An 18,495-nucleotide genomic window follows, 5' to 3' on the forward strand; every position below is an offset into this window, starting at 1 on the left:
ACTATTAACTCCAAATATGTATACCCAAAACTAGAGGGAAAAGAAAGAGCTCCTAAGGGCTGGGGAGACACAGAACAGCAGACTCTTCCACAGACATTTTCACCTCCTGAACAATGGAAGATGATTAATTTAAAAGTTGCTACTCAAAATTGTACAGACAACATATCTAAAAATAGGTCTGTAGTCATTTTAAAAATAAACGGTCAGTCCTCAGATAAGCAGTGACAGATACCAGATACCAACACTTGAGATACCTTTGATGTGAATTTGAAAAATGAGGTGGCAGAGAAAAAGGAAGGAAAGGAAGGAGAGAGGGAGGGAAGAAGGGGGAAATTCAGAGCACAATGGGGAAGGTAAGAAAACTGGGAAGAACATGTTTATAAGTCCATGATTATCTATCCCAGCAGCCAAACAACAAAGCAGGTCCACAAAGCAAAAAAAAAAAAAAAAATTCTGAAAGTCAACTTCAAACTCAAAAGAATCTGCCATCCAAGACAATACATATCCCAATGCCCACTGATTTTAAAAGAGTGACTGCTGAGATTGGGTGCTCAAATGGTTCAATGCTCTGCAGAGGTCATTCTTAAGTACTATCTGGCACGACACTGTCTCAGGCCTTAACTGTCAAGTGGTGTTGAACGTGCCTCTGTTAATTGGCATAGACCTGCTCTGGGAGCAAGGAAAATCACATGGATATTTCAGAGTATAAGTGGACTCTGCAAGCAAAGAGGAATGAGAGAGGAGGAAATAGCTGGTTACCAGGGTTTTGCTTTGATGTAGACAGTTCAAAAAGTTTTGCACAAATGTGCTAAGGAAAGAAATGGGAAGATGAACTCTACTTCTAGGGACACAAGACATTCCTCCCAGAGGAAGGAGGGGAAGCATACCTTGTAACATTATCAGAGGGTAATGCTACCAGAACAGCATCATCTGTGCTCTGTCTCTGCTGCAGTTGGTATTGTTTATGATTATGTTTTTAAACCGGTCTGTTCCTCTGGGCATATTAGCTTGTATTAAATTCAGAGGTTTCACTTTTACTTGAATAAATTAAGATTGGGGTTTTGATTTGGCCGCTTCAGCATGACATTGAGGACCTGCTCCTTTTATGGGCAGGGACTCACAGAAAACACAGGGCAGAGGAGGGTGTTGGAGTTTTTGATGTTAGACCCCTGGGAAGTAAATGCTTGGAGAACAGGGGAAGAGAGACAGTTCATTAGACAACATCCTGCTGCCCCAGGAAGAGAGAAGAGCCATTTGCCTGATAGTTTGCAGCTGCAGAGACCAGAGCCCTGAGCAGCTGAGCCTGGAAAAGAGAGCACAGCAGCCCAGCCAGGAGAGAAATGAACCCCTGGAGAGAGACGAGACTTAACCCAGCCTACAGCTGATCTTGAAGAAGCTGGGACCGTGAAGCCTTAAGAGGAAGAAGGAAGCCTGAACCCTCACAGTCATCACCTGCCATCTTGCTCCAACAAGTGGCCAATGACTTTGGGTAAGAAAGTACCTCTTATGGTACTTGAGTTGGACTCTTTATGGCCTTGTGACTGTAATGTAAGCTTCTACCCCAAATAACTACCCTTTATAAAGGCCAACAGATTTCTGGTACTTTGCATCAGCACCCCTTTAGCTGATTGATACAGACTTGGAAGAGGAAACAGGGAGAAGATATGGTCAGATGACGCTCATCTCTTCACGTGGAACCCGGGGAAGAGGAGGAGGTGGCAACTGCGTGGGAGACTGCTGGTAGTGCCTCTTCTGTCTTTTCATCGTTGATCCTATTGCCAAATCAGCTGCACACAGATGCCCACGCTGCTGCTTTTCTTCTGACCTTTGCAGCACAGTCAGATGTCCATCTCAAACCCAGCGTCCTCCCCAACTGCCTGCTTCTTGTTCACGTTGTTTACGTTGTTTACGTCTACGCTGGAGTCTTCAGTGAAGGGGCCAGGACTAGCCACTCCTGAACCAACAGGCAGATGGCAGGGCGGGGTCTGAGCCGTAGGAGAAATGCAGGGATCCTACAGAAACTGGTCAGGCTCCGCGCGGGGTGGAGAAGAGCGACTCCGGGCGCGGTCAGGAGTCTCGAGGAGCTGCGCGGCGTCGCTGGGGCGCGGGGCGGTGCGGGTGGCGCTGCTCGGGCTGTGCCGCGGGCGGACGCGGCGCGGCTGCGCGCGGCGGCGGCGGGCGCGGCGCGGCTGCGCGCGGCGGCGGCGGGCGCGGCGGCGGGCGGCGCTGCTCCCGCTCCCTGCGTGCAGAGCTGCGCGCCCTGCGGCTCTCTCCGCCTGCCGCGCTCCCGCCGCCGCGCGCTCCTCCGGCCTCCACCAGCAGCTCCAGCAAGGGCGAAGGCCGCAATCCCCGTGTTTAAGTCTACAGTTCAGACTGTTCAGTGAACAGTTCACAACGTTGTGCTGCCCTCGCTACCATCCTTAAGGACGACTTTTCTTACCTCAAACAGAAACTCTACCCGTGAAGCGAAACTCCCAGTTCTCACATAGGTGTTTGTTTTTAATTCATAGACTGGGTCAGGTGACCAATCTACGAATTAATTTCAAGATTTAGAGCCCAGTGTAAATTTAAAAGTTTCATTTAAAAGGTTTTCACAGAAATAAATCAAGTCCTTAATGAATTGGTATTAATCTCTTCAAATGTCACTTGTGTGATTTTATATTTAAATGTGAAATGATTCGGCTTTGAATCATTTTAGAGTAAACGTGAAAGCTTGAATAAACACTTTAGCTCTGTCTCGCACAGAGCCTGCTTGTTTCATCACTGCAGATTTTAAAGGACTCGGTTAACTTGGTCTTTTGCACACGGTGCTTTCCTGGGGTCAAGCCCTCCCTGATCTGGCCCCACCCCCCTACCCTGCTCTGACTTCCATGAGCCTTCCACACCCTTTCCCTCCAGCAAAGCCAAAAGGTTCCCCGGGTTCTGATTTGCCTGCACCTTCCCTCCTGCCGGCTTTTGGTCAAATTCCTAATCCTTAGCGGTGTCTTTGGGAAACGTACCCTCTCTAAGCCTCCCTGTCTTTAGCTCTAAAACTGGGAGAGGGGTTGTAAGGAATTAATTATCATTATCCTTAAGATATGTTGTAGACGTTAGTTATTGAAGTCTTCGCAGTACAGCGCCCAGAGTGTAGTAAGTGTTCAGTGAACGTTAACTCCCCCTGATATCATTGGTGTTATCGCTGATCTTCTTGTTCATCTCTCTACCACCAGAACCCATCACTCCTTATCTGCATATCCAAGTTCTCCATCACTCAAGACCCTGCTCTGATGTCTCCCCCAAAATCCTTCCTTTCTAAAAATAACCTCTCCCTCCTCAAAACTTCTTTAGCATTCTTCTATCATGTTCTTACAGAGCTTCCTTATTTCCCATTTATTAATGGTATATATTATCTAATCTCTCCTTGCAGGCTTCAAGTCCTTGGAGGACAGGGGCCAAGTCTTTATATGGTACGTGTTGTTGGTTGAACGGATTAATTCCTTCTCCAAGTGTCTGATACCCTTAGTTTGTTTAGTGATGTTAGTGAAATGTGATGACATACTTCAAATATAAGAAATGTTTCCCTCCTTGCATTTACAACTTTTCTTTAAATTGATCATTTTCGCCAAATGTTACAGAAGCAACATTAGCTTTGGGACCTCCAGAGCATCTTAGCTGCAGGGGGTCTCAGCAGTTAATCGGCCCATTTGGTTTTCGTACATGGGCTGGGAAGGGGCAGGCTGCTCCTCTGACTTCCAAATGCTGCCCATCCAGGGTGGATGCCAGTCACCTCTCCAGCAACCCTTCCCCTTCCCCGTGCCACTCGGACCTGGGATGGAGACAGCACCAGGACTCTTGCTACCTGAGGTGAGAAGCATCCCTGTTTAGCAGCTAGAGTAAGAGATACAAGCAAGAATTAGGCCTCTTATGCTGATAGAGAAAACAAGAACACAGTTCTTTGGAGAACTGGTATGAGAAGGCAGGAGAAGCGGTAACTCATGGTGCTCATTTACTGTCACAAAACACAGAGTCAAGAATTTCAGCATAGGGTCAGGTTTTGAAGGTGTATTCACTAAAGAGATGAAAAACTGGGTCTTGATTTCTGATTGATTCCAATTCTGGTGCTAAATGCTCAAGGACAGTCTCTTAGGAAGCAGGCTGGAAGATACTCAAATGCTTGACTCTAGGCATGTAGATTTGTCCCAGTTTTATAAAAGATTTTTCTCTGCTACTTTGTATGTGGCAACATCTTAACCCAGCTTGCTTAGAGAGAACCCTGTGACAGCAGGCCTTGCTCAGTATTTTCAGATAGACTGAATGAGACATCCATCTAGAGCTGGATTATGATCATTAAGACAAATGAGGCTGATTACCCTAAGGATTTATTTCTGGCTGAGGTGCTCCGAGTGTGACAGACAGGCGAAGGCTTAAAGACACGCCTCAGTTCTAGGAAGGTATTTCGGTACCGAAGATATTCCTTTTCCTCGTCTGTTTCCTTTGCTTCTTGTCTCAGAGGATCTTTTGCTGGTAGGACTCTTGGTTTCCCGAAAATTTTGTATGGAAACTCGGGCATTTTGCAAATGCGCGTTGATTCTATTCCTGAAATGTAAACAGAAAAACCCTTAGTAGGCCAAAGCTTCTGTAAACTGAGCTGTATTGGTTAAACTGGTTACAACAGTCTGGATGCTTCTTAACCCATTTATAGAAGTTCCTTTGTTTTGGGTCTTCTATTTTAAATGCACTTCTTGGTCTGCTCAGAGGATACATGGAATATATGTAATAAACAAGGAAAATTTCTAGGGTATCAACAAATCTAACCCATAGGAATTTTATTGCCTTTGCTTTCCTCTGTCACATAATGTACCAAGCACTTTAAATACATTATCCCTTTGAATTAAGTACCCTCATGAAGTGGGAACTCTTATTTTCACAATATCACAGATGAAGAAACTGATGTCCAGAGAGCCCAAAAACTTGCCCAAATTCACCCAGCTAGAAAGAGGCAAACCAGAATTTGAACAGCTCCATTTGATTCTGAAGATAGTGTTTTGAATCACCATGCTATAGGCCTATCTTTTTTTAATATGACCTAAAAAATTATAAACTGTAAGCCTTGTTGATTGTTATCATAGAAAATATGATGTGAAAAAGAAAAGATGATATATTTGTCTGGTACAGGGTAAATTTATGAGCCTGCTTTGTATGTGAAAGTGACTAACCCTGGAACTTGAAATGCCAGCTCAGGGGGCTGCCGGAATGCTGAGGAGTTCTGTTTTTTTATTGCCTGTAAAACATTTGTGGCACATTTTTGGGAATCTCTACTATATATCATAGTATGTACCAAACTCGAATGGAGAAACTTGCCTTTGGATTTACCATATTTTATCATTAGTCAAGAACTGAAGCTGTGATGGGCTCTGTAATCAAACATCAGCTGTGACCTGGCATTTCAATAGCATGTTCTCATGTGAAGACAGGCCCCTTCTCAACACAGCCGGGGAAGAGAAGACATTGGCAAGGATTGAGGCATTGGTGGGGGAGGTTGAGGGGTGGTGGTTGAGGGGTGAGAGTAGCTTCTGATCTGAAAAATGAATAGGGAAGCACTGCCCTTTGTAGAAATTGCAGAAGTGGCATTTTCCTTTCTCTTCTCCGAAAAGAGAAAAGAAATAAAATTAAGGTCAGCTTCTTCTCTTTTCCTGCTAAGACCAAACTCAGCACACTGTGGAAAATTTGGAAGGAAAAAGCAATTAAATTTTGGTCCTGAGTGATGGGAAGGGGTTATGTGGAGTGAGCAATGGGTTACAAAACTGACCAAAGGCAAATCTGTAGTGATCCAGCCAGTGAAGCAGAATGAGCTTGATCTTTCTCTGCAGGTTTCTTAATTTGATACTTGCTGCAACATCACTCATAAGGCTTATGTCCATTGTAGCAGATATATCCAGAGGGTCTGTTAAACTTGAAGGCTTTAAAACAGGAAATTCCGTATATATATAACAAATATAATATATATGTAATGTTATACACAAACACCTAGAGGTATGCATACAAACACACATAAACAGAGAATCTCCTTACTACATGATTGTTAAATATCAAGCAATTCCTTATTAACTCACTCATTTATCCATTCAGTAGGTCAACAAAGAAATTTTTGGGTACACAGGCACTAGCACTAAGGAGATATATGAAAGTCATGTTTCCTAACTCATAGTCAGTGGAAAAAATGGATGGCTAAACAATTACAGTACAACACAAGGACTATGTTAATGTAAGTACAGGGTATTGTTACAAAAGTAAAAATAGAAAATTTAGTGTTTGGCAAGTTGAGTTCCTATTTAGCAGAAAAGAAGTAGTACATCATGAGGACATTAGATATATAGCTATAGTAAATACGTGTCATCTAGTCACAATAAGTTGGGTACATAGAATAGTTATTTAGGTTTGGATGAGATACATATTATATATTTATTAAGTATACATAAGTATATACATATTTACATATAAAATATAGGTATAACTGCATACTTAATTCCTTGACTAGGTGTTATTTGCATGATTTTAGTGTACAGATAAAGATAGGAAAGGCATACAGGATACAGTAAAAATGTGAAGAGAATAGAGAATTCAATGAGCCATGAAGAAATTCATAAGTTTGTGTGTGTGTGTGGGGGGGGGGGGGTTGAGAAATTTGGTGTACAGAAACCAGGCAATAAAAAGTTGAGGTTTAAAAATAATTATATAGCACTGTAACTTAAATCCAGAAAAAAAACCAAACCCACCTGAAGGGCATGGGCTTGAAGTCACTTGTCGCAACGACTCTAAGTGACCCATCTGTGACACTAATAAAAATCACTGGTGGCAGTTTGAAATTATTTTGTGAATCCCAAAAAGCAAAAGATTTGTATTTTATACTAATCTATTCGTATGGGTGTAATGCCCTCTGATTGTACTCAGTTTGGTTAGAGGACATTCAATTAGATTGCTTGATAAGATTGCTTTAGGGCTTTTTAAAAAAGATTTATTTATTTATTTGTTTGTTTTCATTCTCCTCCTGCAGAGATGTCTCCCTTGTCTGTCTGCTTGCTGTGTCTGCTCATCTCTCTTGGAGGCACCAGGAACTGAACCTGGGGCCTCCTATGTGGGAGGCAGGCACCCAACTGCTTGAGCCACATCTGCTACCCGCTTTAGGGCTTTGCACTGGACTATGTCACTGAGGCATGAGCCAGCTTGAGTCTCTGCCCTCTTTCTGGGTCTGATATAAAGGGAGAGACAGACACACTGGAAAAGGGAGCTGCTGTGTTTGATGCTGCCATGTGAGAGAGGTTTCACCCACAGCCAAGCTGCCAAGAGAGAAGCCCTAATAGACAAGCTCTATGCCCAGTGAGAAACAGAAGATTCCTTAAGCACAAAGCTACCAAGGGGCCGGGCCCACAGAGCAGCTAGAGAGACAAGGCCTGCTATATGCCTGATAGCTTATGGCTGAATTCGGGAAGATAGTGGAACACCCTTGACTGATACTGGGGACCCAGAAAGAGATAAGCCCTCTGCCTGGTTGCCCTCAGCTGGGCTCAAAACCTTGCCAGAGATTGGTGGCCATCTTGCTTCAACACATGGCAACTGACTTTGGTGAGAAAGCACCTCTCATGGTGCCTTGAGTTGGACTTTTCATGACCTTGGAACTGTAAGCTTTTGCCCCAAATAAATCCCCTTTATAAAAACTAATCCATTTCTGGTACTTTGCATCAACAGTCCTTTGGCAGACCAAAAACTACCTGAAAATGTGTTAGGTCCTAAGTCTTAGCATCAAAACTGCGGTGGACACATAAATCTCAGAAAAACGGAATTTAAGTAGAGAGATAAAGTAAATTAATCTCACTGTAATGTTTATGAGTGAATTTGAATCACTAGGATAATCTTGCATATTTATTAGGTTTGAAATAGTAAAGAAATTTTGGTAAATTAGAGAATCTGACATTACCTATTGTATTAGTCAGCCAAAAGGGTACTGATGCAAATTACCAGAACTCTGTTGGCTTTGATAAAGATTTTTTATTTGGGGTAGAAGCTTACAGTCACAAGGCTGTAAAGAGTCCAACTCATGGACTCAAAAGAGGTACTTTCTCACCCAAAGTCTGTGACCATGTGTTGAAGCAAGATGGCAGGCGATGTCCATAAGGGCTCAGCTTTCCTCCTTTCTCTCTCTTTTTAAAAATATTTATTTATTTATTTATTTATTTAATTTCTCTCCCCATCCCCCACTCCCCAGTTGTCTGCCCTCTGTGTCCATTCACTGCATGTTTTGCCGTGTCCGCTTCCATTCTTTTCAGCGGTCTGGGAATCTGTGTTTCTTTTTGTTGCGTCATCTTGTTGTGTCAGCTCTCTGTGTGTGTGGCACCATTCCTGGGCAGGCTGGACTTTCTTTCACGCTGGGTGGCTCTCTTTACGGGGTGCACTTCTTGCATGTGGGGCTCCCCTATGTGAGGGACACCCCTGCATGGCATGGCACTCCTTGCGCGCATCAGCACTGCACGTGGGCCAGCTCCATGAGGGTCAAGGAAGTCCTGAGTTTGAACCTCGGGCCTCCCATGTGGTAGGCGGACACTCTATCCGTTGAGCCAAGTCAGCTTCCCCCTCCTTTCTCTTAAGGCTCCATGGTACCAGCCTCTTCTGATCTCAGCTGTAGGCTGGCATAAGACTTGTCACTTTCCCCAGCTGCTCTGGGCTCTCCACAAGGTCAGCTGTAGACTATCAGGCTCATCTCTCTTCCTGAGGCTGTATTTATGGAGCACTCTCTCTTCCTGCATATCTGATTCTGTGTTCTCCTTCTCCATGTATTTTTCCTGAATATCTGACCATCAAAGGTGTGGGGACTCAACATCCTATTGCCATGGCCAAATCAATGCCCCAATCTTAATTTAATCAACTAAAGGTGAAACCTCTAGAATCTAATAACAATTTAGTATGCCCAGATGAACAGACCAGATTACAAACATAATTCAGTATCTATTTTTGTAATTCAAAAATACCAAACAGCCATACCCATCACCTCTCAATTTAAATTGAGTAAACTGATTTTAGACTTGTAATTTTTTAAGTTTAAAAGTTTAAGGTCATTTAGCTCTGGTTGACCAAGATGGCAGCATAAGATGCCCCAGAGTGCTGTTCCCCTAAAGAATTTTTTAATAACTAGCAAAAACTGTCAAAGCCATCTTCCTCAAAACTCTGGAATACAATTAAATGATTGCAATAATTGGGCAGATGCTGAATCAAGAAAACACAGCTTTAAAAATGATAGGAGGCCCATGCACAGTGCTGATGCATGCAAGGAGCCCCACGCTCCTGAGTAGGGGAGCCCCACGCGCAAGGAGTGTGCCCCATAAGGAGAGCCACCCAGCACAAAAGAAAGTGCAGCCTGCCCAGGAATGGCGCCACACGTACCTCCGTGTGACACAACAAGACGATGCAACAAAAAGAAACACAGATTGCCGTGCCGCTGACAAAACAACAGAAGCAGACAAAGAAGATGCAGCAAATAGACACAGAGAACAGACAACTGGGGTGGGCGGGAAGGGGAGAGAAATAATCAAATAAATAAAATAAAATAAAATGATAGGAGGGAGCAGATGTGGCTTAAGCAGTTGAGCACCTGCTTCTCACATGGGAGGACCCAAGTTTGGTCCCTGGTGTCTCCTAAAAACAAAAAACAAAACAACAAGCAAAACAAATGAAAAAAATCAGGTTGAGCTGATGTGGCTTCGTGGTTGAATGCCGACTTCCCACATATGATGTTCCTGGTTCAATTCCCTGCCCTGGTACCTCAAAAAAAGAAAAAATGATAAGAAAAGCCCTTGGATCCCTTGCTGGCCCCTCACCACCCCCTCACCAGTCCACAAGGTGGAGCCAACCTGTGCTCATATATTGGGTCCCTGGCCCTGTTCTGGAGGGAGCAGAGTAACCCCTATGTGCATACTGGGGTGCCTATATGTTGGTGTCAATCTATAGGGCGGCAACCTGAAATACTGAACTGGGAAACTCCTCTCTGGATTATCCTCCCAGGATTTGCCTTGCAGGTGGAAGCAGCTTTCAGACAAGTATAGAAAACAATTAAGTCAATATGGCCAGGGGCAAAGGATTACTTGCTTTACGGAATAAAATATAGCGCAAGGAAAAAGCAGAAAGTCTATTTCATAGGGAGTAGAGGGGGTATTGGAATTCCTATAAATGGAGGACTTCCTAAGGCCATGAGTCAACAAAACCCAGGAAAGGAAACAGGTTCAGGATGTTGTATGTCCTCCCCTGGCCCACTGGATGGAACGTGGGAGAGTGTGGGCTATGGTGTGGAACACGGGACATGGGGTGCAGCGATGCCTGGAGATGTGCTCACCAGATGCAATGGATGTGACATGATGATGGGGGAGAGTGTTACTGTGGGGGGAGTGGTGGGGTGAATGGGGACCTCATATTTTTTTAATGTAATATCTTTTAAAAAATGAATAAATTGAGTAGAATTTGGGGAAAAAAATAAATAGAAAAAAAGAAGCAGGTTCAAAAGAGAGGGAGAGAAGCAGTGAACTTCCCTTTTACCTCAGGCTGATTTTGATAGGAAGGCTAAATTCTAAAGGAGAGCATCAACTAATGCAGGGCCGATTTGCAAGAATTTGAAAAGTACTTTTTGACTTGGGTTCTTTGTTTCTGTTAGCTTCTGGCACTCAAGGGAATTTCGTATTTCTAGCTGGATGGTAATTTAAAGAACAGAAAGCTGAGGGACTAAACTTCATAGTGAACACTCTAAAACATTAAAATGTATAGTGTGCAACATTATAAGACAAAGAATTCTTATAGGTATTCAAGGGAACAAGATAAAAATCTAGGTATCATCAATGAAGAAGATTGTACTTTCGACATACCCCCCAAAAATACTTCTAAAAAGTGATGCTCAAAAATAAATAAAATTTAAAAATAAAGAACAAAAAAAGAACTAAATAGACAAAAAATGATCCTTAATATGCATAATAAGATAAAAGGAAACAGAGAGAGAACTAAAGGACATCAGGAAAATGATGAATGAACAATGTGTGAACTCAGTAAAGAGATGAAAATTGTTAGAAAGATCCAAACAGAACTACTGGAGTTGAAGACTAAATTAAATGAAATGAAAAATTTCCTAAAGGGTTTCAACAGTAGATTGAGCTGGCAGAAGAAAGAATCAATGAGCACAAAGTCAAGACAATTAAAATGATTCAGGTTAAGTAGCAGAAAGAAAAGAGAGAGAAAAAAAGGGAACAGACCCTCAGAGACTTGTGGGACACCTTCAAGCATATTAATATATGCATCGTGGGAGTCCCAGAAGGAAGAATGAAAGAAAGAAAGGAGCAAAAGGAATATGCGAAGAAATAATGGGAGAAAACTTCCTAATTTTCATAAGACATGGATATACACATTCAAGAATCCCAATGACCCACAAACAGGATAAACTTGAAGAAAACCATGTTGAGACAAATAGTAGTAAAACTGTTGAAAGCCATGTGCAAGGAGAGAGTTCTGAAAGATGGAAGAGAAAAGCAGCATGTTCTGTACAAGGAATTCTCAATAAGATTAAGTGCTTATTTCTCATCAGAAATCATGGAGACAAGAAGATAGTGGGATGAAATATTTAATTATGACAGAACAAAATTGTCAACTAATAATTTTATACCCCTCAAGACCATCTTTTGAAAGTGAGGAAGAGATTGGGATGTTCCCAGATGTACGAAAGCTGAAGGAATTCATTACCACTGAATTTTCCCTACAGGCAACCCTAAAGGGAGTTCTTCAGATTGAAAGGAAAGAATACTGCACAGTGGACTGAAGTGGCATAAAGTAATAAAGATCTCCAGTAAAGGTATCCATAAAGGTAATTATAAATGCCAGAACTATCGTATTTTACTTTTGGTATGTAACTCCACTTATTACTTCTTATGGGTTCTACAGTGCAAATGCATAAAGAGCTATGTTAAATCTATGGTTGGTTTGGAGCACTTTATTTATATATGATTTGTAAACAAGAACAACAAAAGTGTGGGGGTGAGGAGGGTACAGGAACAATGTATGCATATGCTATTGAAGTTAAATTGGTATCAAATCAAACATAACTGTTAGAGATTTAGAATGTTAAGATTAAGCCCATGTTTACCACAAAGAATATACCTGAAAAATATATAAATAAGGAAATGAGAAGGGACTAAACATAGGGCACTACAAAAAATCAAATAAATATGAAAATAGACATCAATGGAGGAATTGAGGGACAAAAAAGGTTTTAAGACTTACAAAGACCAAAGAGCAAAATGTCAGAAGAAAGTCCTGCATTATTAGTAGTCACTTTAAATGTATATAGATTAAGCTCTCTAGCAAAAACACAGAGATTGGCAGAATGGATAAGAAAACTATATGCTGTTTACATAGGATTCACCCTAAATTCAAAGACACAAGTAGGTTGAGAGTAAAAGGAAAAAAATATATACCATGCAAAGATAGCTGAGGAAGATATACTAATATGTGATAAAATAGACTTTAAGTCAAAAGCCTTTACAAGGGACAAAGAAGTCATTATGTGTTGATAAAGGGGTCAATTCAAGAAGAAGACAACCCTGATAAATATTTATGCACCTAGAAGCAGAGCCTCAAAATATGTGAAGCAAATATTGAAAGATTGCAAGTGAGAGAGAGACTGTTCTACATTAAAAACAGGAGACTTTAATATATCACTTTCAATAATGGATAAAGCATCTAGATAGATTATCAATAAGGAATTTAACAGTACTATACACCTATATAGTCTTAACAGACATGCTTAAAACACTTCACCCAACAGCAGCAGGATATACATTCCTCTCTAGTACACATGGATCATTCTCCAGGACAGACAATATGTTTGGTCACAAAACTAGTCTCAGTAAACTTTAAAATATTGAAATCATAACATGTATCTTCTCTGACAACGATGGAATGAAGCAAGAAACCAAAGAAGTGCTGATATAAAATACCAGAAACTGTTGGCTTTTATGAAAGGTGTTTATATGGGGTAGAAACTCACAGTTACCATGCCATAAAGCATAAGTTACTCCCCTCACCAAAGTCTGTTGCCACATGTTAGAGCAAGATGGCTGCCGACATCTGTAAGGGTTCAGCCTCCCTCTTCCTCCTAAGGCTCTGTGGTCCCAGCTTCTTCCAATGTCAGCTGTAGGCTGGGCTAAGTCTCTTCTCTTTCCTGGGACTTGTTTTTCTCTGGGTTCAGTTGCTCTGCTTTCTCCACAAGGCCAGCTGTAGACTATCAGGCTAATGACTCTCTTCCTGGAGCCTCTGCTGTGTCTAATGGAGCCTTCTCCCTTTCCTCACATATCTGCTTCTCTATGTGCTTACTTTCCAGGATTCCAATATCAAAAAACTCCAACTCTCTTCTCTGTCGTGTGGTTTTCTCTGTGAGTCCCTGCCCACCAAGGGAGTGGGGACTCAACATTGTACTGACATGGCCCAATCAAAGCCCTAATCATAATTTAATCACGCTCAAGAGAACAGACCAGTTTATAAACATAATCCAATATCTATTTTTGGAATTCATAAACAATATGAAACTACTACACCGTGGCAGTGTGAAGCTGGCTGATGCTCCCTTTTTGGGTCCCTCCCCTCCTTCTGGTTGGGAAAGACTGACCTAGGAAACTTCTCTCTGGCTTAACCACACCTCCCAGAATTTGCTTTTCAGGCAAAATCAGCTTGGGACAGTTAAAGCAGGGAAGAAATAATTGATTTGGAAAGCCTGGGGCAAAGGCTTACCTGCTTTAAGTCCTGTAGTAGTGCACTAAGCAGAGGCTGGATGTCTATTTCTTAAGTAGTAGAGAGTACATTCAAACACCTGTATACAGGGACCTCTAAGGCCACTAGCAAGTACAAGCCCAGGATAAGACACAGATTCAAAAAAGTCAGGGAGGACCCTGCACTTTTTTTTATCCCCTCCTTGTGGCTGTTTATTTTTTTGCATGCTGTCTGCTCTCTGTGTCCATTTGCTGTGCATTCTTCTGTGTCTGTATTTATTTATTTCCCTTCCCCCCTTGTGGCTGCTTGCTGTCTGCTCTCTGTGTCTATTTGCTGCATGCTCTTCTGTGTTTTTTGCTTGTCTTCCCTTTCTGTTGCATCACCTTGCTGAGTCGGCTCACTGTGGTGCTTGCAGGCTGGGCAGTGCTCCGTGGCGCCTGAGGGCCGGGCACTTGTGGGCTGGGTGGTGCTCCGCATCATGTGGGTGAACTTGCCTTCACAGGAGGCCCTGGGACATCAACCCAGGGCCTCCCATATGGTGGACAGGGGCCCAACTGATTGAGCCACAGCCACTTTCTGGACCCTGCACTTTTTATTTGCCTGGACTTACCTTCTTGATAGGAGGACTGAACTCTGAAGGAGAACAGTGGCCAACACAAAGCCAATTTGCAAAGACTGTGAAAAGTGTTTTTTACATTTGTTTCGTTTTGTTAGCTCCTGACACTCAAGAAAATCTGTGTTATATCAGTAGGTAGATAAAAACCCAAGAAATAGAAAATCAGGGACTAACTCTCAGAGTTAACAATTTAAAACATTAAAATGTACAGTGTGCAACAGAGTACAAGACAAACAAAAAAACAGGAAATGAGGGCCCACCCAAAGGAAGAGGATAAAAGTCCACAAACATCACTGGAGACCAGACTGGAGATATACTGGATGAAAACTGAAAAATGATCTTCATTATGTTCAAGAAGATGAGGTAACATATATAGAAAGAACTAAAGGTTATCAGGAAAACAATGAATGAACAATATGAGAACTTAACAAAGAGAGAGAAATTATAAAAAGGAACTAAACAGAACTATTGGATTTGAAGAACACAAAAACTGAAATGAAAAATTCCCTCCAGGACTTCAATAACAGACTGGAGTGGCAGAAGAAAGAATCAGTTAGTTCAAAGACATGACAATTGAAATGAGCCAGGCTGAGGAACAAAAAGAAAAAAGAATTAGAAAAGGTGAAAATAGCCTAAGAGACTTCAGGGACACCATCAAGCATACCAATATATGCATTATGGAGGACCCAGAAGGAAAAGAAAAGGAGAAGAGGACAGAAGGAATATGCAAAGAAATAATGGGAGAAAAACTTCCAAAACTTAGCAAAAGACATGAATGTGAAAATCCAAGAGTCTCAAAGAATACCAAATAAGAAAAAATTGAAAAGAAATATGCCCAGACTCATAGGAGACAAACTATTGAAAGCCATGGACAAGGAGAGGGTTCTGAAAGCTGGAAGAGAAAAGCAATGTGCTCTGTACAAGGGAGTCCCAATTAGATTAAGAGTCAATTTCTCATCAGAAACCATGGAGGCAAGAAGGCAGTATGATGAAATACTTTGAGTGCTGAGGAAGAACAACTTCCAAACCAAGAACTTTATATCGGTGAGACTTCTTTCAAAATGAGGAAAAGATTGGGATATTCCCAAATGGATAAAAGCTGAGGAAGTTCACTTCCACTGGCCCTGCTCTATAGGCAGTGCTAAAGGTTCATTAGACTGAAAGGAAGAGACATTAGAGTGTGGATCAAAGAAGCATGAAGGAATGGGGACATCTGATAAAGGTGACCATTTAGATAAATGCCAGTATTAATGTATAATATTTTTTTATATGTAACTCCATTACTTATTCCCTACAGGTGCTAACATGCAAATTCATAAAAAGTGATTTTTTGGGGGACATACAATGCACAAAGGTGTAATCTGTAACAAGTACAAAAAAAAGCAGGGGGACTGAAGGGTGTAGGAATAGTGTGGCATAAATGATGAAAGAACATCATCATAATATTACTGCTATCTATAGTCCATAGCTTATATTTGGTGTATTTTTCCCACAAACTATCTGTGGTAATTTGGTATTGTTTATGAATTCCAAAAATCAATATTGGATTGTGTTTGTAAACTGATCTGTTCATCTGGGCATATTAGATCGTATTAAATTCAGAGTTTTCACTTTTACTTGGTTAAATTATGATTAGGGTTTTGATTCAACCAAGTCAGTAGGACTTTGAGTCCCTGTCCCCTTGGGGTAGCAAAGGAGGGAGTTTTAGTTTTTTTGCTGGAGTCCCAAAAAGTAAAGGCACAGAGAAGAAGAACACAGGCCCAGGGAAGAGAAATGAGCATGATAGTCTACAGCTGACCTTGTGAAAAGACCAAAGCAACTGAGTCTGGAAAGAAAAAAGCCCCAGGGAGAGAGATGAGCCTTATACCAGCCTACTGGAAAAAGCTGGGACCATGGAACCTTAAGAGGAAAAGGGAAGGCTGACTCACACAGACATTGCCCGCCATCTTGCTCCAACACATGGCCAATGACTTTGGGTGAGAAAGTACCTTTAATGGTACCTTGAGTTGGACTCTTTAGGGCCTTGTAACTGTAAATTTCTAACACAAATAAATACCCTTTATAAAAGTCAACAGAATTCTGGTACTTTGCATCAGCACCCTTTTGGCTAACTAATACACAATTTGGTACCAAGGCGTGGGGTAGTGCTTTTGCGATTACCAAAATGCTGGAATGGTTTTATAAATGGGAAAGGGGTATTTTTTTGAGGAATTGTGAGATGCTTGATGGAAAAGACCTAGATTGCTTTCAAGAGACTGCTGGGTGTGGAAGGGAAAGGTTTTGTGGTGGATGTATGGGAGTGCTGTATACTATATATATGCATTGCTGTGGTCTAGGGCTCCTGTGAAGAGAAGCTCAATAATTAGGGGGGGGAAAGATAGGATGTAGAATTTTTTCCAAGTCAACACGTATTCTTTATATAACCTTTAAACCCATAGCTATATGCCATTTCCTAGTAAGGGACCCTGACATTATATTGGGCTTCAAATTTCAGGGAGTTCTGGACCACAGAGTGGTTCAACAAAGGCAATGGAGGAATACTGGTATGGGATACCATTGACAGGGGATATATGGCTGACAGGGAGCTGTACAGAACATATGTCCAGGGTGCATGGCAATGTTTGGATATACTCATAGTGGCAACAATTAAAAACCACATCAGGGGGGGTACTGGGTTCCTGGCCAGTGGTGCTCTGTCGTGGTCCCTAGGGGAGCAGCGACAGTCTCCCAGGTGCAGCGGCGGGGACCGGGAGGGAGTGAGGGTTCAACAGTGAGCCCATGACGCTAATGACTATGCTTGGGAGCTGATAAGCCTAAAATAAGAACAAGGCCTAGAGCAGCATTGTGCCTGGGAATTTCCTCCTGTCAGCCTTCATGTTACTCAAATGTGGCCAGTCTCGAAGCCAAACTCAGCATGTGAATGCAATGCCTTCCCCCCAGCGTGGGACATGACACCCGGGGATGAGCCTCCCTGGCACTGAGGGACCACTATCAACTACCAACTGATGATGCAACTGGAAAATGACCTCATACGGAAGGTTCAACGCAGATCAGCGGAATATCCCTGTCTACATAAAATAACATGACTTTAAAATGCTGTTTGACCTAATGTAAGGGGGAAATGGAAAGGAGAAATGAGTTTATATGGCTACGAGTCTCTAAAAAAGAGTCTGGAGGCTGTCAGAAGGATTGCCCTTATGCACAACTGAGCAGAGTCAGAGAGACAGATAAAGCAGATACAACCCCCAGATATCGGTTCCTTCGAGGGCTAAAGAGACCCATGGGAGTTATGGTCATGGCCGATGGGGTTAACTACCAGGTCAGATGGCCCCTCTTTGGAACTGGTGTTTATGTGCGACGAATCTGGACTCAGATGGGATCTCTCTTCATAAGACTTTCATGCTAATGTGCTGGAGGTGCAGTTAGTGTTGGGGTTTAAGATATATTTAGGGGATTTGAATCTCTGGACTGACAATGTGATAGCCAGGTCCTGAGCCTCAACAGACTCCAGCACCTACAATCTGACTTATTGGGCTCACCACACTCAGCTAAGATGGAGTTGAAGAAGGACAACCACCACACCATGGAGCCTAGAGTGATTACAACTGAAAGTGGGAGGATTGCATCCAGCATCCAGGTGGAATCTGAGCCTCCTCTTGACATAGAGGTGCAACAGACACAACCAATCCAATGTCCACATAGAAAAGGTGGCATTGGATTGAGAAAAGTGGACATGATGGCTGATGGGTATGGGGAAAGGCAGGAAGAGATGAGAGGTGGAGGCGTCTTTGGGACATGGAGCTGCCCTGGATGGTGCTTCAGGGGCAATCACCGGACATTGTAAATCCTCACAGGGCCCACTGGATGGAATGGGGGAGAGTGTGGGCCATGGTGTGAACTGTTGACCATGGGGTGCGGGGGTGCCCAGAGATATACTTGCCAAATGCAATGGCTGTGTCATGATGATGGGAGGGAGTGTTGCTGAGGGCGGGGAGAGGTGGGGTGGGGGAGGTAGGGTTCAATGGGACCTCATATATATATTTTTTTAATGTAATATTATTACAAAGTAAATAAAAAAAAATGGGTCATAAAAAAAAAAAAAAGAGACT

General features: G+C 42.4%; 1 protein-coding gene across 1 annotated transcript in view; it reads right to left on the reverse strand.

Moving 5' to 3' along the window:
• Window positions 1–4,345: 4,345 nt before the first annotated feature.
• LOC131280707 (uncharacterized) overlaps window positions 4,346–18,495 on the reverse strand; it is a 47,130-nt gene continuing 32,980 nt past the window's right edge. The window contains exons 5-6 of the mRNA XM_058309119.2: window positions 5,789–5,939; window positions 4,346–4,575 (exon numbers count right to left, since the gene is read on the reverse strand). Of these exons, the coding sequence (XP_058165102.2) occupies window positions 4,346–4,575; window positions 5,789–5,939 (381 nt within the window). The remainder of the gene's footprint in view (window positions 4,576–5,788; window positions 5,940–18,495) is intronic.

The sequence above is a fragment of the Dasypus novemcinctus genome, chromosome 12, assembly GCF_030445035.2.
Source record: "Dasypus novemcinctus isolate mDasNov1 chromosome 12, mDasNov1.1.hap2, whole genome shotgun sequence".
Lineage (NCBI taxonomy): Eukaryota > Metazoa > Chordata > Mammalia > Cingulata > Dasypodidae > Dasypus > Dasypus novemcinctus.